The following is a 24696-nucleotide window of genomic DNA, read 5'->3' on the forward strand; positions in this document are numbered from 1 at the left end:
GGGGCAAATGCCCCCTTGGTGCCAAACTGCCCCAGCGCGGGGGAAGGGAGCCCGGGCGAGGACACCAGATCCGCTGCACGGATCACGGCGGGCCCGATCCTGGCCCCGCTGCGGGCCGTGGGAGCAGGTCTGCCCCACCCGGCTGGGCACGGCCCGGGCGCCCGGAGCCTGGAGCGCGGGGAGCCGCCGAGCTCCGCCCCGCCAGTGCCCGGCCCCTTCCAGCGGCGCTCCCCGCCCTCCGGCCTGCGCGGTGCCTGGCCGCGGCGCCGCTGCGCACTGGGCGGGAGCCGGCGCTGTCAGCGAGCCGCGGGGCGAGCCGGTGAGTCGGAGCCGTCCCGGGAGCCAGCCCCGCGCCCCGGGGAGGGCGGGCGTGCGGCTGCCTGGGCGCGGGGAGCAGGCGCCCTCCAGCCGTGCGGGCGCCCAGGATCCATTGGTGCCCAGCGAGCGCCCACGCGTGCCCGGAGCGCCCCCCCTCCCCACCCCACGGGCGCTGCTGGCGGGAGGGGGTGTCGCTTCTCCCTTCCCTGCCCCCCCCCAGTGGCCGCAGCCGGCCAGCCCAGCCTTCTTCCGTCTGCCTGGCTTTGTGCCCCCCACTCCCTCCCGGAGGTTTAGCGCCAGGCTCTGGGGCTGGGTTTGCACCGTGGGCAGCGCAGGGCTGGGCTCCGGGACTTAGGCAGGGCCCCAGGGGCACCGGCCACTGAAGTGGGGGGTGGGAGCTGGTTTGGGCCCCTCCCCAGTCAAACCTGCCGGGTTCAGTGCAGAGCCCCGCTGGGCCGGGGGTTCGCTCCCCTGTCAGCCAGCCCGGGTTAGCTGGAGCAGCCCAGTTAGGGAGCCCTAACCTAACCTAACCAGCCCGGGTTAGGGAGCTGTGACCCAGTGGGAGTTCACCGCAAGCGCCTGGCACAACGCAGGCCAGGGGCAAGCAGCAGAGCGGGGCTGGTGGCAAGGGCATTGGCCAAGGGGCTAGCGTTAAGCGCTGGCTGCCAGGGCTAGGCCAGAATCACCTGCCCGGCATCCTCCTAGGTTTGGGAAACCTGCCTGGAGGAACTGTGGTCCTTGGTGCTGAGGGCTTGGTGCATCTTAGCATGCCAACCTCTTCCCCCGCTTTCCCTCCCCCTGCTGCCTCTCCCAGAGGCCCCCTCAGCAGCTCCCAGGCAGATGATGCTAAGAGCAGCGGTCAGTCCCCTGGAGGTGGGCAGAGAGGAGACGCTGGGAGTCCAGCCTCAGCCCTGGCCTGCCTCTCGTCCTTGTCTCACGCCACTCCCTGGGCGCAGGAGCCTTCTCCTCTGCATCTCCTGCCACCTGCCGCAGCCTCTGTTGGTCTCTCCACCCCCTCCCCTGCGGAAATAGTCTCCTCTGGGGAGTGGTGGAGCCCCCTTGGGTCGTTTCAAACTCAGCTGGGACAAGGCCCTAGGGATATGTAGTGTAGGGAACAAGCCTGTTGGGGGGTTGTAGAAATAGGGGCTACTTGCAGAGTAGGGCATGGAGTTCAAACCCTCCTCCTGTCTGGGGGTCAGGCTGTTGGCTCAGGCCTGTTTCTACTCTCAGGAAGCCAGGTTTTGCCAGGGGGCGGGCAGGCTGCCCTGGTGCCCTTCTGCACCCACAGGAGGTACGGGCAATGGACCAGCGTCTGACTTGGCTCACACAGAGGGCAAAGTGACTTTACCAGACCTACTCCGGCGTTACGCTGATATCAGTGAGATCAGGATCTAGTCCGAAGTCCAGGGCATCCTGGTGAATGGGGGGAGTGCCCTTTGGGATGAAGTTAGCAGACGCAGCACCTCCCTTGGTAGGTTTGCTCGTCCCTTGAAATGGGCTCTGGGTCCCGATTTCATACCTTGCAGTCCCTTGCTCCCTGGTGCTCGGTGTTTGGGGCAGCCTCATGCCCTCTGGCCACCGGCTCGGGCTGAAACAGTCACTTCTCTGCACGGCACTCGCCTGCTTTGGGGGAAACACGAGAATTAAAAACAACAGAACAAAACAAGCCGGGGAGAAGGGCTTTAGCAGCTCAGCTGCGGGCAGGCCCTGGCATCCAATTCGCTTCAGGACAACCGGCCATCCCCTCCTCCTGCGCAGGGATTATTCCTGCTGGACAGCATTATAAATATTGGAAATAAATCCTGGGCCAGCTGCCAGGGAGGGCTGACATTTCAGAGATGCAGGGAGCTGGAGGCCTGTAGTTTTTCTGGTTGCTAGGGGGAAATGCACAGACTTTCGCTGGGAGTCAAATGGCAAAAGAGGAACGGAAAGAGCGGGTGGGTGCCAGGGCATGACTCTTGCTCACACCAGGGATACGCCCTGGCACACCACTGCCTGAAGAGGAGTCACTCTGGATTGACACTGGGGTGTCTGAGGTTAGAGATGGGCCCAGTTCTTTGGAGACGTACCTCTGCTGGGCTCTGCCTTTTCTCGCTTGTTGGAGATGGGGCCTCAGCCAATGCCTGCAAGTAACTTTGGAGGAAGTTGGGGTTGGAACGTGGCAGCTGGGGTCAGCACTCACCAGTAGGGGGAAGGATTCCTGTTTCTCTGCTCTGGCCCCATGGCTAGTCCACACCCTGAGCTCATGCTCGCCTGCTTATGTCAGTCACCCCAACCGGGGGCTTGGCTGGGAGAAGACCCCTCCCCCCACACCCCCCGACTGGATATGCTCAGAGAAGCAAGCCGAACCTTTAAGGGTCTCTCTGCACCAGGGACCCCTCCCTCCCAGCCCCCGCACCGCCCTCCTTGCCAGCACATCCTGGTGTCACCCCACGCCCCTAGGTGGGTCAGCAGCTGCAGGGGTTGAACCTGCGCCCTCTGGCTCTTAAGGCCAAGCATGCTCTGGTATCCAAGGCTGTAGCAACCTCTGTGTGCCCCCTTGCGGTGCAGTTGGGTGATTCATCCTCAGTTTCCCTCCTTGTATAGCCCCCTCATGGCGTAGGCTCACCCTGTAGTGCTGGCTTCCTAGGCAGCTTCTCACCAGCCAGCAGCTGAAGACTCCTGCTCTTGGTGGTTCCTTAGCGTCTCTATCAGCTGCCTGGCACCCCATCACGCCAGCTGCTCTTCTTCCGCCGGCCCAGTCCCCAGAGCTAAGCTCCTGACAGCAACTCTCCTGTGACTCATCCCTAGCGACCCTGAAGTCCTTTCTTCATAGGGCCACCCAGCCTGGTTCTCCCCAGCTGGGTCTAATCCTTAATTACCTGCATCCCCCCCAGGTGCCACAGAACCAGTTTATTGGGCTCACCTGCTCCCCATAGCTGCCAGTGTGGGGGTCAGACTCCCTCTTGCAGGAGCCCAGCCCGCACTAGAGGGGGACCGAGTGCTGCCCGGTGTGGGTCCTACTGGCTGCTCCCTCCTGAAGGGGGAGTGGGGGGAATCAAGCATCCTGGTCTCCCTTCCCCCAGGCTCCGGACCCTGGCCGAAGAGTCTGCTCCCCTTATTAGCCCTTTGCTCGTCTGCTGCACCTTCAGCTTGTTGAATCCAGGCAGTGTTGAATTTCGTCCCTGTGAGGTAGGGGAGTGTTACCCCCGTTTCCTAGGGGGAGGAACCAAGGCACAGGGAGGTGAATGGATTTGCCCATGGGCACATGACGACTCTGGGGCAGTGCTGGGAATAGAACCCAGGCATCCTGCGTCCCCAGCTCTGGGCGTCAGCGCCAAGGGCAGGGCAAGGGGACGGTCCGTTTGCACGTGGTTTGAGCTTTCCCTTTCACTGGGTGGATCTAGTTGCCTCCTGGAGGTTTTCACTGTGTGAGCCTGCCGAGCAGGGGCGGGGAGGCAGAGCTCTTTGATTGCAGAGCCCCAGGGCCTCTCGGCTGAGGGAGGGATCCCATGACATCCTCAGCGAGAGGTCAAGCCCAGTAGGAAGGAGACAGTGCCCTGTGCTGGGACAATGCAGCCGAGCTATTGAACAGTCTCTTCTGGGCCCCCCTGCTCAGGACACAAGGGAACGAATTGCCCCTGGAGTGGAGGAAGGACCCCGTGGGGCCAGAGCAGAGGAACAGGAATCCTGCCCCCTACTGGTGAGTGCTGACCCCTAGCTGCCACGTTCCAACCCCTCCCCTAACAGAGCTGGGAACCCACCGCCCCTCCAGCCGCGTGTGTGTGTGGGGGGGTGTCTGATTGAGGGAGGGCCGCCCCCGTGCTGGGTGCGCTGCATCCTTGCTCCCAAGCCCATAACCTCCCCGCTCGCCGTCTCCCCCCAGAGGATGTCGGAGGAACTGCCCTTGCACATCAACATCCGGGAGCCGCGATGGGACCAGAGCACTTTCCAGGGGCGAGCCAAGCACTTCTTCATGGTGACCGACCCCCGCAACCTCCTGCTGTCTGGGAAGATGCTGGAAGACGCCCGGAGGGTGGTTGAGAATTACAGGTTTGCTGTAAAGTCTGGTCTGAGTTTCCCCTCCAGTGGTTGGGGAGCGGTGGGCCTGGCGGGGGGGGGGCATTATCTGAGGGAGGCTCTGCAATCCGGCCACTATGCCACAGTGACCTCTAGTGGTGGGGTCGGGGGTGACGCCTTGAATGCAGGGGGGCCGGGAGCTGGTCCGTGCCAGTGGCTCAAGCAAGCTATCCTGGCGCCCGCCTGGGAAGGGGGCAACGAGGCGGGGGACCCCTCTGCAGGGTTGGGCAGCAGCTGGCAGGAGAGGAGGGGGGTCTCCTGCTGCCAGGACCCTGTATGTGGGCGGGGCTTGGAGCCAGAGGGCAGTGGCATGAAGGGGCAGGGGTGGCTTTGGGGGGGTTTAAGGACAGAGGGACGTTTGCCATGGCAGAGGGCTGGGAGGAAGCCCAGCGGTAGCTGTGACGGCCAGGGGAGCTGGTACCCTGGGGAGGGAAGGTGCTGGAGGAAGCCACAGGGCACCAGCCTTCTCCCCAAGGGAAGACGGAACCTGTGGTGCGGGGGGAGCCGGGCACCCAGAGCAGAGACGCCCATCAAGGAGGCACGGTAGGGCTTTCGCTCCATGGAGATGTCCGGCCCGGCCAGGGCTGCTAGCTGAAGCCGCCAGCTCTCTCCTGGCTGCTGAGGCTGCCGGTAAGGCACACAAGGGAGCAATGAGTTGGGGGCGATTTGCCCTGGGAGTGGGGGGGCCCCGGTGCGAATGGGGTTAGTCACGGCTCCCTCTCCCTGGCACCACCCAGGTCGGGGACGGTGTCACCGGGCCTGACGGAGGACCAGCTCTGGCGGGCGAAATACATCTACGACTCGGCCTTCCACCCCGACACCGGGGAGAAGATGTTCCTGATCGGGCGCATGTCGGCCCAGGTGCCCATGAACATGACCATCACCGGCTGCATGCTCACCTTCTACAGGCACGTTAGTCCCGCGGGGCGGGGACCTCCCCTGACCTCTCCAGCGCCCCCTGCTGGCCCTGGGGCGGGGAGCCCTTCCCCTGACCTCTCCAGCGCCCCCTGCTGGCCTTAAGCCGGTGGCAGTAGTGCAGCCTGATCAGTGGCAGCGCATCACCACGCCCGTTGCACTTTGGAGCAAGCCCTGACGGAGGATGGGCAGCGTCCTTTGGTAACGTGCCACCAGGTTAACATTGCCGGGTAGGTTCCCTGGGGCTCAGTGCCGCAGCGAAGGGCAGGGGATTCTGATAGCCACATGCTGTGATGTTCAAGCCCTGGGGTAGGGGTCTGAGGCCCCCTTCCCTGCTCTGCATTGGAGTGAGCGACGAGCAAGGGGTCAGGCGGGGGGAACCGCAGGTGGGTGGGTGCATGTAACACTGGGTGTGGATGGGGAGGGCTGATCCGCGCTAACTCCACCAGCCGCACCTCCCCGTGGGCGCGTGGCCCCTTTCCGTCCCGTCTCCCGTCCGCTGGGGCAGAGCTGCCGGGACGTTGCCTCTCCCTCCACCGACGTGCTCTCTCCCGCCCTCCCCAGGACGACCCCCGCGGTGTTATTCTGGCAGTGGGTGAACCAGTCGTTCAACGCGCTTGTGAACTACACTAACCGGAGCGGAGACGCCCCCATCGCGGTCGGGTAAGGGAGCTGCAGAGATGAAGCTCCAGCTGCCTGCCGGGAGAGCCGGCCAGAGCCATGCAGCACGGGGCACTGGTGCCGCTGGGCAGGGCTGGTGCCTTCCCCGTGGCACTGCCGGGTGCTGCGCGAAGGTGGCTGCTTCCAGAACAGCCTCCGCCTGTCGCTTGCCACGTGGGGGCTTGAGCTGCCTGCCCAGGGTGGTGGGACTTGAAGCCAGCGCTGCGGGCTCCCTGCTGGGCTGGTCTCACCCTGTGGTGCACAGAACCAGGGCAGGCCCCCGGGGGGCGCCCTCCATGCCTGGAGAGAGAGGCTCATCGCGGGGCAGGCAGCCTGGCAGGACGAGGCCCCGCCACGCTGCCCTGTGCTATGCAGACTGCACCAGCGTGGGGAGGGCTGCCCAGCAGGTTGCCGGCCTCGCTGGACTTGCCCGTTTCCTTTGCAGCCAGCTGGGGACGGCCTACGTCAGCGCCACCACCGGGGCAGTCGTGACGGCCCTGGGACTCAAGTCTCTCACCAAGGTAGGGGGCCCAGCCCCGCTTCGAGTCGGAGCACGCCTGGCACGGGGCCCAGGGAGGGGGACTGCCCGGGCTCTACACTGCAGGACCCATGCGCTGGCAGGCAGCAGGGACAACACCATAGCTCCCGGCTGCTCTGGATCCACGCCCGTCCCCCCAGGAGCGACCTAGAGGCTATCCTAGCCCTGGGTGGGGCTGCGGGGGTGGGGGATGGGGTCTTGCTTGGGGAAGCCCCAAGCACTTTGCTCCCACCCATCCCCCTGCGCCAGGTGTTCAATGCCCCATGTCGTGTCTCTGCCCCAGCTAACCCAGTGATGCAGGCAGACAATAATAGACCCGATTCGGATCTCCCACTGGGGTGGAAGTCCATGAGCCTCCCCAGAGTTGTGCCCATGGGGTTAATGAGAGCAGAGCCGATGGCTCTAAGACGAGCACTGGGATCCAACTGGAATCCGCCGGAGAATGGAGCAGCCATTTCCAGCCCTCCTCGGGGCCCCAGCCAAGATCAGGGCCCCGGGTGCTGCACTGATGGACGCGCAGTGACTGATAGCCCCTGCCCTGACACGCTGGAAGTCTAACCAGACAAGGCAGATGTAGGACAAGTTGTTATTCCCGCTTTACAGACGGGGAAGTGAGGCCTAGAGAGATGAAATGACCAGCTCAGGCAGAGCCAGGAATGGAACCGAGCCTCGTGCTCTAACCACTAGACTATTCTTCCCTCTATCCTGCTATAGTCTCATTCCCTGGCGTGTGATTCTCTCTTCTCTCCCTCTGCAGCATTTACCGTCAATTATTGGCCGCTACGTGCCTTTTGCTGCCGTGGCAGCTGCTAACTGCATCAACATTCCTTTAATGCGGCAGAGGTAAGGGGCCTTCGCCCTAACAGAGCAGCTCTGTGCAAGCGGGGGAAATAGATGCTGTTGAAGGACATGGATCCATCTAGCCAGGTACCTTGCTTCTGGCAGTAACCGCAATCTGATGCTGTAGGGGGAGGTGACACCCTCCTCATACTGCCCTTGGTCAGCAGTGCAGCGCTGTGACAGGTGGAATTCCTTCCTGACCCTCGCAGCTGGTGAGCACGTGCCCTGAAGCATGAGGGTTGTTTTAGTTTATAGAACTGCAATAATGGTCATTTCCCAGAGATTAGCCATGGTATGAAACCTCTCATCAACCACAGACCCGGTATGGCACAGGCAGCTTCCTGGTGAGCCTCATGCCAGTTTTAACCTCCCACCTGCCGTGGTGGAATTCAGTCCTTGGCCTCTCTGCTGAGATCGCTAACGAGTGATCTGACCACTAGGAGCTGGGCTGAGAACCCCCGCACTCACTCTCACAGTTTGCAGACGCAGCCAGTGGAGGGCAATGGCTCCGTGCCCCATTACCCATCCCTCTGCCCCAGCCAGGCTCCCAAACTATGGCCCAGCTGGGCCCTGGCACGCAGGTAGTAGTAAGGGGCCCTGGTTTGTCTCTTTCGCAGGGAGCTGAAGTTTGGGATCCCCATCACAGATGAGGACGGGAACCGGCTGGGGGAGTCGAGGGCAGCGGCCCAGCAAGCCATCGCTCAGGTGGTGGTGTCCCGGATTGGCATGGCCGCCCCCGCCATGGGTGAGTCACTTCCCTGGCAGATCTGCACTGCGCGTGGGCGGGATCTGGACGCAGCTGGGGTGCCACAAACTCCCACCTTGCTTCCTGCCAGAGAAGCCCATTGCAGTTAGCTACCCCAGTTAATTTCCTTCTCCTTCGCCCCCCCAGCCATCCCTCCCGTGATCATGAATGCCCTGGAGAAGAGAGCCTTCCTGAAGGTAAGTCCCCAGCACAGGGCTGCCGTGGCTTTCCCTGCCCAGCCACACCCCAACAGCCTCTCCATGGGGCTGGATGGCACCCCGACTACACGGCTTGGGGGGGGGGTCTCCTCTCATTACAGCTGACGCCTGTGTCTACACTTGGCCAAGGGCATCGTTGCTACATGTGCCCTGGGATTCATGGGAGCACCCCAAGATCTGCCCACCGCCCCAGGATGGTATCAGGATTCCAGCCCGCCCCTGGGCCGGTGTAATGGGGGCAGGAGGGTTAATGTTGGCCCGGCTGATGGGGATGGTATAAAGCTCATATAAGGATATGGCTACACTGCATTGTAAACCCAGGGCTGGGGGACCTGGCTTGTCCACTTTGTGTTTTCAAACCCATGCTTAAGCATCCACATTGCATTGTAACCCTGGGCTTACAAATTCCGGGCCTGGGTCTCCCAGCCAAGCTGATGCACAGAGCTGTGGTTTGAGCTGCATCCACACTGCAAACTGACAGGGCTTGGACCTGAGTGGCTTTTACCCGCACTCCCAGCAGGGTTCTAGGACCCGGGCCCTGAGCGCTTGCTGACCCAAATCAGGCTGATTTGTGTGTGGATGGAAAGGGCTTAAACCTGAGTCAGAGTCTGGGCGCAGTGTAGACAGACCCCTAAGCGCGAGATTGATCAGAGATGGGAGATGGGCCTAGATGGACCATGGCTCTGGGAAGAAGTGGAGGACCCCAGTCCTACCTGACAGGTGTGTGCAGAGCCGAGCCCCATGTGTGCACAGAGATCTGGGGATTGTCACGGTCTGGACTGGCTTCTGACAGTGATGGTCTCGTGGCCCGCCCTGTTTGTGGTGCACCAACCCCTGCCAGTGCCGCTGGGGAGAAGTCACCCTAGAAAGGACTTTTAGCACCTTTCAGAGCTAGCTGGGGACCGGGAAAGGAGCAGGCAGCTCTGCATGGATCACCAGCTAGTGCCTTGCGGGCCTGACACAATGTATAGTGCTAATCTATCCCCTTGGCCTTGATGTATAAGGGAATGCCCCCGTAAGCGGTAACCCTCTTGCTAACCCAAAGCCCCCTTGTCTTTCCATGTAGCGATACCCCTGGCTGAACGCTCCCTTGCAGGTCGGACTGGTGGGGTTCTGGTAAGCGATGGCTGCAAATAGGGGAAACTCGCCCAGCCCAGCTGATGGGAAGAAGCCACTTGGTCAACTTTCCCCTGGGTTTGCTAGCCTGGTCTTGGAGTTGGAAGCATCTTTTGCTTCAAACCGGTTGGGATCAAACCGGAATCACTGTGAGCCTTTGAAGTGAAGCCAGCCCTTTGGGAGGCTCAGAGGGGATCCCGTCATTTCCCACCCACTCCCCATCATTATTCATTTTGCAGTTAAATTCATGGCCAGGAAATTCAGACCAAGTCAGTGGTCAGACTGCTGCTTTTCCTGGTGTGCACACACCCTGTGGAACTCCCTGCTGCAGGATGTTGTCAGGCATGAGGCTTCCTAGGTCAGGCCAGAAGGAGGAGTGCCAAGAGACCCTGATCGTATTTCCCACCCTCCTGGCAGCAGGAAGGAAGGGATAAAACTCACTGGAGTATGTGTGTCTGGTGAGGTTTCTAGCTCAGCGTTGCAGAGACAAGGGGTCTGGATAGTTCAGATCAGCAGCCAACTGCCCCATTACAGTGATTTGGGGAGGGGAAGGGAAGCCGGCTGGGAGGTTCATCTGGGGAAGGCAGAGGAGGGTGAATGGAATTTCCTTGCAGGCGGTGTCTCTCCTTGTCTCATCTAGGTGCTGACCCAGCCCTAATTACGGTGTCCCTTGGCACCTCGCTTTCATTGGGACACCCCAGGCAGGAGGTGTAACAGCCCCACCTTGCAGATGGACCCAGGTCTCCTGAGTCCCAGCCCGGAGCCCCGACCATTAGTCTGTCCTTCCTCCCTGCAGTGGGGCTGCAGTGACCCTCATGCCAGCGCTGCCCCGGTTCTAGCCTCTTGTTCCATGGGATTCTGCTTTGTTCCCGCCGTTTTCGGCTCTGCAGCAGTTCGTGGGCCGAGGCGTTAGACATCAGCTCTGCTCTTGGTGTCTCTCCTTTTGCAGCCTGGTGTTCGCGACCCCGCTGTGCTGTGCCCTCTTCCCACAGAAAAGGTAGGGGTTGGCCTGTCTTTGCCGGGCCCTCTGTACGCCTGGGCCTTAGGAGTTGGGGGGGGTAGGTTTGTGTGTGTACTTATGCACAAAGGTGGTTTAAGACAGTGTCTCTCAACCTTTCCAGACAACTGTCCCCTTTTGGGGTCTGATTTGTCTACCCCAAGTTTCCCCTCACTTAAAACAACTTTCTTACAAAATCAGACATAAAAATACAAAAGTGGCCCAGCACACGATTACTGACAAATGGTTGACTTTCTCCTTTTTACCATATAATTGTAAAATAAATGAATTGGAATATAAATATCATACTTACATTTCAGTATGTAGCATATAGAGCAGTATAAACAAATTATCTGGATGAAATTTTCTTTCGTCCTGACTTCTCTAGTGGTTTTTCTGTAGCCTGTTGTAAAACCAGGCAAATCTCTAGATGAGTTGATGTCCGCCCTGGAAGACCTCTGTGTACCCCCAGTGGTTGAGAACCACTGGCTTAAGACATCTTTGCTCCCCAACTCCCTGGAGACGCTTTTGTACCAGTTAGAGAAGCCAGAGGCTGTGATCAATTATTCTTCACGGTCGCTAAAGGTAGGACAAGAGGGAATGGGCTTAATCTTCAGCAAGGGAGATTTAGGTTAGATACTGGGGAAAATCTCTCTAACCCTAAGGGGAGTTAAGCTCTGGACCAGGCTTCCAAGGCGGGTTGTGGAATCCCCATCACTGGAGGTTTGTAAGACCAGGGTGGACAAACCCCGGTCAGGGCTGGTCTAGGTTTACTTGGTCCTGCCTCAGCGCACAGGGCTGGACTTGACGGCCTCTCAAGGTCCCTGTGATTCTGGATGCACCGCCCCATCCTGTGCGTTACCCAGTTCTTGCCAAGAGAAGCAGAAGGGCGTTCTGGGCAGCTGGTCTCTGCAGGGCCGTTAGCAATGGCTGGCACAGGAAACATTTGTGCCACCGTCTTGGATTCTCTTTGCTCTGTGTCGCCCCCCTCCACTTTCTAAAAGTCTCAGCCATCCGCTGGCAGAGCAAAAACGCTCCCATGTGACGTAGGCAGCCACTCGCGGGCTGCAACTAGCTTGCAAGCCAGCCCGTAGGCTGAGACTTGCCGCGTAATAGTGCATTTACCGGGAGATTCTGCGTAACCGGGAGAGCTGTTCAAATCCGAATCTGTTTGCAGACTGTCTGTGAGCAGAAAAAAGAGACTAAAGTGGGTGATGATGGATTGACTTTGGAGCATTCTCCCACCTGTACGGAAAGGGAGGCTTCCTTAGACACCTCTCCAACCAGTAGTCACAAGTCCCATGCCCTCCCTGCCTCCTCTCTGAGTGGGTTTGTCTCCCTTCTGCAGCTCGATGCGAGTGAGTCGCCTGGAGCCTGAAGTCCAAGCTCTGATCCGGGAGAAGAACCCCAACATGGAGATTGTGTATTTCAACAAAGGGCTTTAAGCGAGGCTCCCGCCCTCCCGCCCCCCAGGTGCCGGGAGAAGAGATCAGGGAACGGATCGGAACCCAGGTGTCCAGGGAGAATGTTAAATGTTGTGCTAGAATAACCCCTGTGAGCTGCTGCTTTATTTCTGGCTGTCCTGTGTGTACAGTGTAGGTTCCTTGGACTCGGATGACCCTTAGCAATAGGTAGTGATATATGCAGCTGTGATATAGATTGTCTTTCCTGAACAAAACCGAAACAGGCAGAGCTGATTCTCTCTGGTGGCAGGTTGAGAGTGGCCAGAGCCCCTCAGTAACCTTTCCTCCACTCCACTCCACTCTCCTGCTGTGCGTGGTCCCACAGTGGCTCGCATGTCCATCTTCGCTGCTCTTGAGAGTAATGTTCTTGAGACGCTTCAATGGGGAGAAGAGGCTGGAGTGGGTGATGCTCGTAGGGCGAGCAGATGTCAAGGGCCGAAAAGCGATTTTTCCTCCAGCTTTGTTGTTCTCTGGTGGGATTTCAAAACTGACCTGAGGCCAGTGCTGTCAGAAAGCCCAGTAGAATGGACCAGAGTCACAGTGGGGCATGGCTCTGGTGCAGTGCCTAGGCATGAATTTTACAACACGTTGAAAGATCATTCTAAATGTTCTTGCTGTGTCTGCGGATGGTTTCCTGCCTTAGCAGCAAAGACAGGAGCTCATCTGACTTCCCTAAGGGAGGGAAGTAGCCAAGGAGGAAGACATCTGGTCATCTTCCAGTACGGCAGGCCCAGAGCGGCTTGGCATGTTGAGGAGTAGGCCAATCCAAGGTGGGTGAGCAGGTGTCTTCTCAGTGCGTTGGCTCACCAGAATGAGGGATGGGGCAGCTGTATACAGTGTGACTTGGCTGTTCCCTTTCACCATATTGGAGGATCTCTCTTGGGTCAGGGCATCCTACATGCTCTTGGTCCTTTTAGTATTGGCCTGCTTCGTTCATCACAGACTGAAACGACTTAGCTTCTCTGTTGGGCGGTAGGTAGTCACACAGCCCGTCTCTCCTTTCCAGACTCATAGAGTGCAGCTAAGCAACCCTGGTGCAGTGTTTATAGACACTTGATGAGGTGGACTGACTGCTGGGGAAAGCTGTGTACTTATACAGCAGAGTCTCTCCGAAAAAGATCTAGAGGGGGAAAGAAACTGCTATACAAGAGAGCTTGCTGCAGAGATGGACCCCAGGGGGTTTTGGGTATCCCGATTTGGGGTTTCTCTGCCTACCAGAGGAGAATTAGCTGCAATTCCTGAATGTGGGGAAAGCCCGGACCCAGAGCTGTAACTCAGCTTTGCACTTGGGCCCATCGCTGCTCTTGGAACCTGGCGTTCAGACCCAGCTTTCACTCGTGTCTGTGTGTGTGTATTTGCACGCTCCACGCCTGTGTGTTTGCCGGCTCATTCCTAACCATTGTCTCTGCAGGGGCCAGTTCTGATACCTTGCACATGCAACCTAACGGAATTTCCATGGGGGAGAGTTAAATTGTCCATGAGGAAATTCCCCTGCCTGGCTGCACAGATTTAACCCTCTGTCCATTGCATTTCCCCTTTTAAACGCACTATGGGAGGTGTGAGGGAAAGTCAGGCCCTCCCCGCCCCGTTTTATTGGGAATATTGACTCAATACACGTATGGTGCAGGGGAAAATGCATCGCAGTGGTTTTAGGATGCGAAAGACAATTGCCGGGGGCAAGAGATCACTGATAAATAAAGCACAAAAAGAGGAGGAAGCCCACCCCTCTTTCGTTATCTGAATGAACGAAACCATCCAGGGGTATGGAGACTCTTCCAATAATCACAGCTCTGTGGCAGCCTGCACAATCTAGCTTAAAATCTGACTCATTCAGGGCCTGATCCCGCGCTGCTGAAATCTGCCAGAGTTGTACTGTTGGCTTCAGTGGGTGCAGGATCAGGGGTCTGCATGCATCTTTTTAAAAATAGCATAATCAAGTAAGCTAAAGTAGATCTGACGGCTTGGAAATGCTTGAGCTGCCTGTCCTCTAATGGAAAGGGCTGGGGAATGTCACAGCTAAGCACGCGGGGCCCAAGGCTACTCCAGGTCAGCAACTTAATCCGGTTTTCCGCTCCTTTCATCTCCAGAGCAAATTACACATTCTAATCTCCGAAAACCAGCCCAGGGTTTGTGTTTTTTTTGTTTTTTTAATGTCGTCTTTGTTCCAGGCTCAAGTCGCATCCTGGGGCCGCTAGACGCCCTTTGAACATGTTTACTTTTACGGGGCTCTTGTCTCCTTGCTGTAAGATCACCTTGTTGTTTGCTATATCAGCCTCCCTTTTAACATGTGATGTTTAAAGGGATCCCGTCACACTGCTTTAAGGTCATGGTGCTTTGTGCTGTGGGTGGGTGTGTATATCCGTACAGATAAAAATTGCATGTTTTACAACATCTAAACCAGACAGAAATGCTTCTGTGACCTTTAAGAATTTCAATGAAAAGAAGTTTAGTCCTGGCTGGGTATCAACCTTCCCCTGTTACTGCCAGAAACGGGACAGGAAACTGACCCGCCTGGCCAAGCTGAGTGAGGTGCACGGAGCAAACAACCCAGCTCTGGAGGGGAAAGGGAATTGGATATTTTAAAAGTAGAATTAGCTGGGGGTGGTGTTGCTAGTAAGAGCAGGCAGGACAAGCCTTTGACTGTGTCCTGGAGGGAGAATTAGCCCCATCCTACAAGAGACGCAGAGAGAGGAGATCTGCTGTGTTCATGTCTAGCCCCTTCCCTGCAGAAGATGGCTTGTTGCTCCTCCCAGATGCCCAGGGTGACTCTAGTTCCCAAAAGGAAAACCAGGCACTGCGCAGGGCTGGCCTGAGCCCTCCCCACCCCACCCCCACAGGGCTCGCCCGAGCCCTCCTCTCTGAGCGGGGCTGGCCCGAGTCGCTTGGCCGATCCCTGCCTGCGTCCTGCACAAGGCTGCAGTTGCGGCTTGCCTGAGCCCTGCCTGCCCCTTGTGCGGGGAGCTGGCATCGCCGTGCCCCCCTTTCCCCCCGCGCACATGTCCCTCTGCACCTCGTTTTTTTGACAAAAGTGGGCATTTGTCCTGTTTGCTCTTGCCAACTGATCAAGTCCTCCCCTAGATTGGCCCTGACAGAATTTGGCTCAGAGTTTCTGTAATTTGCCCAGACTGCACTGGCCGGGAGGGCAGTGATAAGGACCATCGATCCTCATGCTTCAGGGCACAGAGTGATCAGCAGCTGGAGTCAGGCAGAAATTCCCCCACCCACCCGACTCATAACAGTGTATGGTGGGTGTTTTACACTTCCCTCTGAAGTGTTTGGTACAACAGTGGGCATTGCCTGGGGCTAGGTGGGATATCAGATTCTATAGGACTGAGATAGGGACGGGCTGACTTTAATCCTCAGTCCACTTTCCCTTTTCAATGGTTTTAAAAGCCTTTAAGTGTTGGTTTTGAGGGAGGTTGGAGGCAGCTTGGTCAAGTGGTCTGAGCAGGGCCTGGGAGTCAGGACTCCTGGGTCCCCTTCTTGGTTCGGCCATCGATTCGCTGTGTGCCTGTGGGAAAGCCATGTCACCTGGCCACGCCTCGGTTTTCCCGGATGAGGGGAATGGGGGCGATGCTGCTTGCCCGTCTTTGTCAAGTGCACAGAGGGCTTTAGATAACCGGTGCTGTAGAAATGCAAAGTAGACTTATGACTCCATAGAACCAGAGGGTCAGAAGGGACCGCAAAGGTCAACTGGTCTAACCCCCTGCCGAGCTGCAGCAGTAGGCATCCAAGGCAGATGCTCTGCAGTCTCCTTTGGAAAACCTCCAGCCAAGGAGCTTCCGTGGCCCCTGATCACTTCAGTCCCACCTCAGAGTCACTCAGCTTGAACACTGGGGGGACAACAATGGAAACTGGGTGTAAATAAAAGAAAAATAGAGGAAACTCCAAGTTTTGACAGGGACAAGGAAACAAGGCAAATCCCAATATTCTCATTTGTAACAGTAGCTGGGTGTCGTTTCTCCTCTGCATTGGATTCCTTTCCAGCAGGGGCCTGCACAGAAATCAAACCTTTGGAAGGGCGGGACGTTAAAAACCAAGCAATCAAAAAAAAAAAAAAACAACAACAAAAAAAACCCCACACCCTGGATGCACCCAGCAGGAGTGTTATGCAAGGCAGCATTTATATGTAGGTCCTACAAGAAGTGCGTCGTTGCTTTCTGGTGACACACAGGGGCCCTGTGCTGGCAGCTTGTGGGAATAGGTGCTACAGGATGGATGAAGTTCCACGGGGAGCGAGTTTGGCAAATTCCCTCCAGTTATGTGCTGTTTGTAACCTCCCTCGCCTGAGTCTTTATCCCCGTCACCCAGGTCTGTTCAGAAAGGGCGCGGGCACGTCTCCAAGGGGGTTAGATAAGGGGACGCCGGCTTTGACGGGCGGCGTCACTGAAATGGACGCTGTTGCTTTTGTAACGATCTGCAGCGCGTGGCGCGTTGGGGCCTGGGAGAGCACCGTGAGCAGGGGGAACTGGGGGGGGCAGCGGGTGAGTGTTACATAAAGAGCTTTGGCTCTTGCCTCTGGGGGGGGGGGGAGGGGGGAAACGCTGCCGGATGGTGGCTTTGCCCCAACTCCGGGATGCTCTGGCGCTCTCCCATGGGGGCCCGGCTTCCTGCCAATCAAATGCACCTGCTTGAGAGCAGAAAGCTTTAACAATCCTCGTGCAATATGGCCCGGGCTCTCAGTGTCTGTTGGCGTCCCCCCTTCCCCAGGGGCAGGGGGCGAGTCACAGCACAGGGGTATGTCCAACCCCTTCCTGCCGCAGGTTCATGGGTGGGAGGCCTGGCAGCGTGTGTGCTGCTCGCTCGGCTGGTGTCTGGGGGAATACCTGTACCTTGAACTCAGACCCCTCTCGGTGGGCCACTGAACCCATGGCTGACCTCCACTGTTGCTTTAAACAGGGCAATTGTTCCAAAATAAAGGTGATATTTTCTGTCTCTTGCATGTGGCTTTGCTGCTTTTTGGGGGCAGTAACACGGTGTCCTTCCGGTGTGTTCTGGCTCCAATCTGGCGTTCTTCTCCACTGCCTGTCCTAAAGGGGCATGGTGCAAGGTAAGGGTGTGAAGTCTCCCTCTAGTGGCTGGCCAAAACACAGGATAAGGGACCTACTATAGCTGCCAGCTAAGGGAGCGCTCCTTTAGCTCAAGGGGGAGAGTGCTGGGCTTCTGGAGGGTTGATGTCCCAGGTCCCTTTATGCTCGTGTGTTAGTGAGCTAGCCTCTCCATTGCACGGGGATTTGTTACAGAGGAACTGAGCTGTGGAACTCGGATACAGATCTACATCCCAGTGATCACAGATGTTCGTATCCAGAACGTGGTCCCCATGGCAGAGCAGTGGCCGTGTTCCACCCCAGAAGTGCCTGCAGAGTGACACAGGGAAGTGGGAAGTGTCTTGGGACGGAAAGCAGCGTAGAAGCACCAGCTGCTGCTGTTTCTCTCCTTCCCGACTGTGAGGCTAGCTCCAGTCCCAGCACACCTGCGTTCTTCAGAGGTTAATCCCTTTTCACACAGCTAAGCTGCCTCTGAGCCCGTCTCACCGCAGAGGAGCGGTGACCTTCAGTTATGCCGGCATGCTGCGGCTGCTCCCCATGGCGTGTTGGATCCGGGCTCTGGTCAGGGGATTATAGCCCTGCTCCAGCTCTGGTCTCTGCATCCTCCAGGCCCTGATTCTGGAGTCTTGGCTCCTGCTTTCACTGGAGCAGGGACAGACCTAGCCTGGCGTCAGGCCCATCTGCTGCCTCAGTTTCCCTTTCAGTACGTCTCTAGCTTCCAGCATGGTTAGTCACTTGGAGGACTTACCCCTCCGGGTAACACTGGAAGGCAGCGTTTAAATCAAATCCAAATCAAGAAGTCAGCCCAACCCAGATCTCCCCTCCCCCCCAGACTTGGCAGGCCCAGCCCCTTCTCTCTGGGCCGGCCCCCTGGCCCCTCACCGGCTTCACTCCCTCCCTTCATCCCCTCCCCCATGTTGGCACCTCACAGGTTGGCAGCATGGGGGGAAGCCCCCCTTACCCTCTGAGCCCTGGTACCTTAAAAGCTGGGCTAACTGCCCTGTCTCCTTCCCACAGCCTCTTCCTAGACTGCCGGCCGAGAGCTGCCCCCAGGCCTGCCCTCCCTGGAATCTCCCGCCGACTGGGTCCGTGCGGCCCTTATGGCACCCCGCCGGCCCGGTTCCTAGTCACAGGACCCTGCTCCGGGGTGGCAGGGCTAAGCCCGGCACTGGGCAGCTGAGTACCAGCCCCCTTCCCCAGCCATTTGGGGGCTGTGTTACTGGCTGGCGAGAGTCCAGCAGAGCACTGAGGGGGGCGCTGGGCATCTATACAAATTTTCCAGCATTGCCGCCATGGAGCCGGGTCTGCGGCAACGCCCGGGCACGTGAGCCCACGTGGCCCTGCTTTTTATGATGGGCAGAACCAAAGATCCAAATGGCCTCACAGCATGGGCTGTCTGGGCTGTGGATCCAGCTTGAAACAGCCCAATGGTCCATGGAAACCCAGTGTCCTGGTTGCAGCAGTGACCTGGGTGGGAGACCGTACCCCAGGAATACAAGACACTGTGCAGTACAGGGTCAGCCCCAGAGGCTGGGGTGTCTGGCAGATTAGGTTCAGAGACCTGAACACCTGCCTTCTGATCCCAGCCTCAGCGGACGTCCCAAAATCAGAGGACGGGTGGCCCGTGCAATGTTTATTGGTCAAGCTGCTGCTCCCTTCTCCTGCGTGCTCAAGGGTCTCACCCTTTGCTTGAAACTCACTATGCTGCTTTTCTCCTGCCCGGTCCTGCAGCAGGGAGTTCCACAGGCTCACATGCTGTCCCAGGGCAGCAAGGTTGCTGCGGGCGGCACCTTTGCGCTGCACTTGCCTCGGGACCCCATGTTGTATTGGAATCCCTGGGCACGTGGCACCTGCAGCCTGATCACCCTCTGGTGTGTTTACTGCAGGGAGAGGGGAGTTATTTGATCTGGAAACTTGAAGGAAAATTCGGGGTGGGGAGGGGCCGGGAACTGCAAGCAAAATACAACGGAGAGAAGGAGCCGAGTGGCAACATGCTGCATCCAAACCTGGGTCCGCCTGAGGCTCGGTGTGGGGCTGATCACCCCTATCTGATGAGCTCCCACCTGGCCGATGCTTTCCCTGGGATAATCCAGTGCTCACCCCTGGGTGTGTCACTGTGACTTGAACTCACCACTTATCTCTGCCCCTTGCCCCCCCATCCCCGCTCCCTTCTGCAGGGAGCTGGGCTCCCCAGCAGAGGGTGCTCTGCACCCAGAGAAATCAAGGTAGGGCTTCCCATGTCCTGGCTGACCTGCACCAGCTGCTGCTGGGGTGGGCTCCCCCATGCAGGCCAGCTGGGGGGGATGGGAGTACCGAGGAAATCCTCGCGGGGCTGGTTCTGGTGGGTTTCGGGCTGCATGGCAGGGCCAGCCTGGCACCAAGCAGCCATGTGGGGCCCCGGCGGCCTAGCGTGTCGCTGAAGTCGGTGCAAGGGAGGGGACAGTCCGGCTTCCTGGGGCCCACCCACCTGTTGCTGCAGGGTCTGCGCCCATCTCGGTGGCGGTCTGCTCCCCGCCTGCCCATCACCACAGCGTCTGGGCCCCCCTCACCCATTGCGGCAGGGTGGGTGCCGTACCTGTCACCGCAGGGTCTGTGCAGTGCCCAGTGTGGTGGGTCCATGTGCCCACCCAGCACCACAGGGTCCATGGCCCAGCCATCACTGTGGGGTCTACGCCAGCCTGTTGCTGTGGGACCCACGCATCACCCACAAGGCCGAGCGCCTGGGGGATATCTGAGCACCTGGTCTGGCTGGGCGCTAATCACTGCCAGCCTGAACCTTCGCCCCGAACCCCAGCTCACCTGTGAACCCCAGTTCACCAAGCTAAAGGAAGCAGGAAGAGAGTAAAGGAGGTGCAGGGGCAGCAGGGGAAAGCCCCACCCCATCAAACGAATCCCAGCCTCCCCTGGGACTGAAAAGAGCTCCTGATCCCCCTCGGTCGTGAGTTCTAACCCTGCGCTATTCTGCATCCGGCCACCTCGGATCCCACACGAACAGCTCTGACAGATCCCGACCCAGGCGGGCCCTGCTAAGCCCATCCGACTCCTGGGCCCAGCAGCTGGAATTTCAGCACATTAGCCTGACAGTGACACAGTGCGTTTGTTTCACCAAAGGTCTCTCACAGTTGGGCACAGGCCGGGACTCCCTCCTGCTTTTAGACCCCCCCCCTTTTCTTTCCAGCCATTACAAGCCAGAGCTGAGGGGCCAGGGGAACATGGATCCCCAGGAACCCCCAGATCTAGTTTGCTTTTTGGAAAGTCATTACATGACAGGGAAAAGGCAGGAACCCTCTTCCCCACTCTCTCTGGTTGGGTTTGGGTCCCGGGCTCCTGCTGGGAATGAAATCCAGCTCTGGGTCTTTCTCTTTGATGGATGTGAAACAGCTGCAGCCTTTAGCCGCAAGTCCTGCGAGGAAGTAATCCGAGACAGGTGGACCATGAGCTTCCTGCACCACATGGAGGCTCCCTCGTGTTCACTCGCATCCCTTTGGTGCAACCGTTGCAAGTGATTTCTGACCCGTTTCCCCGTTGTGAGATTTCTTCTTCTCACTGACGCTGTCTTCCTTTACCGAACGGCTCCTAAAAGTTCGGCTTCCAGCCAGGGCAGGACCAGAGCGGTGGCTCCAAACTCTTGTGGTGAAGAGTGTCGGGACTCGGACCGTCCTCTGGCTCCCGCTTAAGGCTCCTGAGATGAGCCGTGGTGCTGGGAGAACTTCTACAGGGCCAGAGTCTGGCTTTGGCTTAGACAAGCCCCTTTCAATGAAGGTTGTTCTCCGAACTAGCTCAGTCTCTTGAGTGGGCAAAAGGTGGGTCCAACAGCTGGAACGGACAAGGGTGACTCCAGCTGAGGTTGAGGGTGGCTGAGGATTTAGGTTGGGGCCTTGTTTCTTCCAGCCCCAGAAGAAGCATTGGCTCATCCCTGCCCAGCTCTGTCCAAGGATGATGGCAGGAGAGTCACCCATGGGCACGATGGCACCACACGATGACTTCAGCCTTGCCTCGTGACACCGTCATGGCCCAGAGGCGCAGGGAATGAAGGTGGGTCTCTGCATTTCCCCACCAGGGTGTGCCCTGGGAACGTGGGAGGGGGACATCCGATTGGACCCTAATTTAGGGGTGCGACCCCCCACGAGCAGGCGGAGTGGCCTGCCACTTGGCATCCATTGGGTTTTGAAGAGACGTAGCAAAGGCAGCATGTGGAAAGTACAGGCCCGGCTTCGTTTGCTCTGAGTAGGGACGTTGCGGGTATTCACCACTAGCGCCATAGAACATCTACCCATGAGCCCTTTGCCATGGGGCTACTGGGCAGGATAGTGATAGCCAGGATCCTGCTCCGGCCCCAACGGAGCACAAACCAGGGTTATCAATAGGGTTTCGTCCCTCTGGTACATAGCACCCCTGCCTCTGTATCCCCCTCCCGTCTGGACGTGGTTAAAAGGGGTGGGGAATAGCCAAGCTGGCCAGGTGGACACTCCTCTCTGCAGAGCACAGGGACGCTGCAGCGTGGTTCTCGCTCACCTTGGGCTCACTCTGCCAATGCTTTAAAGCTTGGCTAGGACATCGGGGGTCACAGGATGGCCTCTTGGGGTGCAGGCTGGTGTCCACTAGAGGAGGGGGCATGCTCAGCCCCCTCCTAGCCCTGGCTCTGAGCTGCGGTTTTCAAACCCACATCCCACACAACAGTTGGTGCTCAGGGCATGAAGGGGGCTGTCCCCGAGTGGAAATGAGCCAGCAGAATCCACCAAGAGCGGCGAAGGCAACGAGACGGTGGAGAAGTCGCCGAGCCGGACTCGGCATGAGCGGGGCCAGTCGCCTCCGTCAGCACGGACGTGGGATCCAGATGCGGGATGTCCCCAGGGATGTATCTCCCCTGGCGGACGTCCTGGCACCTGAGTGTCCGCAGGAAGGTGCAGATTTTGTGGGGGCAGGGTTAGGTTCGGCAGTCATGCGCGTGATATAGATCCTTCTCTGCCATCGCTAGCGTGGAAGTAAATGGCTCCTCAAGGTGAAAGGCAGTGGAGAATTGGGCCCCCGGATTACTAACATGAATACAATAGCTAGATTAGATTAGATAGCCAGGCACTGATCTATCTAACTGATATTGTCTGATTGTTTCCCTGTTTGTCCGTCTCCACTTGTCTTTTGTACGCAGATGAAAGCTCTATGGGACAGGGACTGTTTTTGTCCAGTGTTCGTACAGCGCCTAGCACAACGGGGTGCTGGTCTAGGCCTGGGGTTCCCCGGTATTCCAAGAATACAAGTCAGTCAATCAATCAGAATAATTCCTACTTTTGAACCCCTCTCCCTGGAGCGGACAAGCAGCTGTGAGTGGGGAGCAGTGGAGGAAAAGGGGAGTGAAGGACATTTGGCCTCTGGACTTTTCCACTCCCAGCTGGGAAACTGAGGCAAAGGACACTGCCCAGCTTCCGGTGGAGGTGGGTGTGTACACGTGATTGACGTGCTTTTGAATCGTGGTGGCGGTGTTTCCCCAAATTAATGCTGGATTCCTTCACCCTAGTTTTCTTTTGTCATGCACAGATGGTGGGGGGGGAGGAGGAGGAGGAGGAGGATTACTTCTCAGGGGCACAGTTTTGATTTCCCAGATTTCTGGGTGGCGGGAGCCAGTTCTGTTTTTGCCAGGCCAAGAGGAACCCCCGGATATTGAATCTGGCCTTCGGTGCTCCCAACACCACCTAGCAGACAGGCTACGGTTTTTTCTGTAGGGGGCTGAACCAACCCCCTGAATCCAAACACTCCCACGTGCCTTGAAAGCCAGACTCACAGCTATAGTTTGCACCGCAGAACCGGAGCTGCTCCCGACATCAGCTGCAGCCCAGGAAGCCTCTTCCGTCCCCTGGTCTGGCTTCATCTGGCCTCATGAAGGCCTGGTCGACACCTAAAACTCAGGGGATGATAATTCCCCACTTAGCTCCAGCACCTTGGAGCCTGGAGCGACCATCCCAGCAAAACTCCCTCTCTCAGTGGGCGACTGGTGACCCAGGCCGGGGAGTGGGGGCTGTGAGCAGGTGACGATGCCACATGAATGACGGATAGGTTCAATAAATCGCCCCCCAACCTACCGCCACCTCCTCGTTCATCTGGGGGCTAATGCGTGTCATAACGGGGACCTAATGAAAAAGTAATGAGCAGCCAGCCAGCGAGATTGACGCATGAAGTCACCTCCCGCCTGTAGGAAAAGCAGCCGGAGCCATGGGGAGAGGCTGCGGACGGCTTTAGTCATCGGGTTCTGGACTTCCCCTACCCCCTTCCTCTCCTCGTGTTTTGCAAGCATCTTCTGCCCATGGATGAAAATTTCATTAACCACTTAAACTATTATCCTAGCAAGCTGCAAAAGCAATAGCTATTAATGACCTTCTCCTGATTGCATTCGGTGCATTTAAATGGATATTGTGTCCTCTGGGCACTAGTAATATGAATGCCTCATTTGTCTGTTTTCCTTTTAGGTCCCCCTGCCCTCTCAGAAAGGCACATTCTTGGAGATGCCCTTGCTAGGCTGGGCTCCACCCCGGGCTTTCAGGGCAGTATCGGAAACACAGGAACAGTTGCATGTCCGCCCCTTCGCTCACTAGATTGACGGGGTCACAGCAGGGCCCCGAGATCTGAGCCACCCTGGGCTTTGGAAAAGAACAGATGTGGATCGAGCAGGCGTGAGCCTGGCTTTTCTGATGGACTTGAACCAGAAACCCAGCTCCAAACACGCCTGAATACTGGGACTTGAATCTCCAGGCTCTCGGCCCGAACTAGAGTCTCCCTCCAGATCCAGAGGGAAGAGGGAATAACGGGCCGTTCCCTGCCAGTATAATAGGCAATCTGATGATTATTGTTACCATCTGCTGGTGTGAGCATAATTGGCCAGAGCCTTTCCTGAGCACTTCGGTACCAGAAAGATGGGAGGAATTCAAAGAGAAATAACAATGATTAAGGAGCCGGAGGGATTGATTTATGAGCAAAGACCTGAATGCGCCTAGCTGGGCTAAGCGAGCAGGAAGGGGGATGGGGACATGATAACCAGCTACAGTAGAATGTTTGAATGGTTGTAAGAGCCAAGGAAGGTGGTATGAAGGGGCCCTGGGATGAAATTAAGGAAGGTGGCAGGACATGTTGAGTTGCAGTATGTGAGTTGCAGTAGATGGCTCCCTGGGTTGGGTGGCGTGCCAGACGCTGGTAAACGAAAGACACAAAGGTAGAACTTGAGCCGTGTGGAAGCTTGTTTGCTGTATTGGCAACTCTACGAGTTGGGTCAAAAAATCACGAGAATGTCTTAAAAATCAGGAGATTAAAAATAAATCAGTATTGGCTTCTTTATGTGCCCTTCGGTTTCTGAACTGTTCGATTGCACATGGGTCACCTTTTCAAGCTTTTCTCTGTGACTACGAGGGCTGGAAACGTACTTTTTAAATAAGTGAAAGGTGAGATTCTCATCGCATCACAGGACTCCAGGAGCTAGGGTTTTAAGAAACACACTGAACATCACAGCAGCTGGCAACACTATGCTTATGCCTCTTGTGGCTGCCAGTTCTCTGTAATAAACACCTCATGTTTAAGGCCTGTGCCTCCATAAATCATAACAGAAGGGAAAAAACAAAGGTTGATTATCAGGAATCGCTTTCTTTCAGCTGTACTAGATTGTGGAATGGCCTCCAGGGGAGTGATGCTAAACTGGAGATATTTCAAACTAGACTGGACCAAATCTGAGCAAATAAACCAAAGGACACAACCCCGCATTAGCCTCAGAGAACAGGGCTGGGAGGCCTACATGGT

At 57.5% G+C, this 24696-nt stretch overlaps 1 protein-coding gene and 1 long non-coding RNA gene across 4 annotated transcripts; both read left to right on the forward strand.

The window, feature by feature from the left end:
* Positions 1–225: 225 nt before the first annotated feature.
* SFXN3 (sideroflexin 3) lies at positions 226–16804 on the forward strand. 3 transcript variants are annotated; one of them, XM_048857080.2, is made up of 12 exons: positions 226–319; positions 1549–1789; positions 4184–4350; positions 5115–5285; positions 5857–5955; positions 6398–6473; positions 7248–7333; positions 7948–8075; positions 8223–8272; positions 9360–9409; positions 10359–10406; positions 11755–16804. In XM_048857080.2, exons 2-12 carry the CDS (start codon positions 1739–1741, stop codon positions 11849–11851), a joined length of 1023 nt encoding a protein of 340 aa, XP_048713037.2. In that variant the 5' UTR covers positions 226–319; positions 1549–1738; the 3' UTR covers positions 11852–16804. The 3 variants fall into 3 exon arrangements, with proteins under 3 accessions (XP_048713037.2, XP_048713035.2, XP_048713038.2); XM_048857078.2 differs by lacking the exon at positions 1549–1789; XM_048857081.2 differs by lacking the exons at positions 226–319; positions 1549–1789 and adding an exon at positions 3863–4000.
* Positions 16805–18866: 2062 nt separating this feature from the next.
* Positions 18867–24227, forward strand: LOC125639603 (uncharacterized). The gene is made up of 3 exons (XR_007357528.2): positions 18867–20952; positions 22067–22349; positions 23379–24227. It is a non-coding gene; the product is annotated as an uncharacterized LOC125639603 (long non-coding RNA).
* The last annotated feature ends 469 nt before the right edge of the window (positions 24228–24696 follow it).

The sequence above is a fragment of the Caretta caretta genome, chromosome 7 (assembly GCF_965140235.1).
Source record: "Caretta caretta isolate rCarCar2 chromosome 7, rCarCar1.hap1, whole genome shotgun sequence".
In the NCBI taxonomy this organism is placed as follows: domain Eukaryota; kingdom Metazoa; phylum Chordata; order Testudines; family Cheloniidae; genus Caretta; species Caretta caretta.

Bases quoted from the DNA above. Each gene is read 5' to 3' on its own strand.
- SFXN3 (XM_048857080.2), top strand. From the start codon at position 1,739: ATGGGGGGAGTGCCCTTTGGGATGAAGTTAGCAGACGCAGCACCTCCC. The intron at 4,351-5,114 runs GTTTGCTGTAAA...GGCACCACCCAG, and splicing joins AGGGTGGTTGAGAATTACAG to GTCGGGGACGGTGTCACCGG. The intron at 7,334-7,947 runs GTAAGGGGCCTT...TCTCTTTCGCAG, and splicing joins ATTCCTTTAATGCGGCAGAG to GGAGCTGAAGTTTGGGATCC.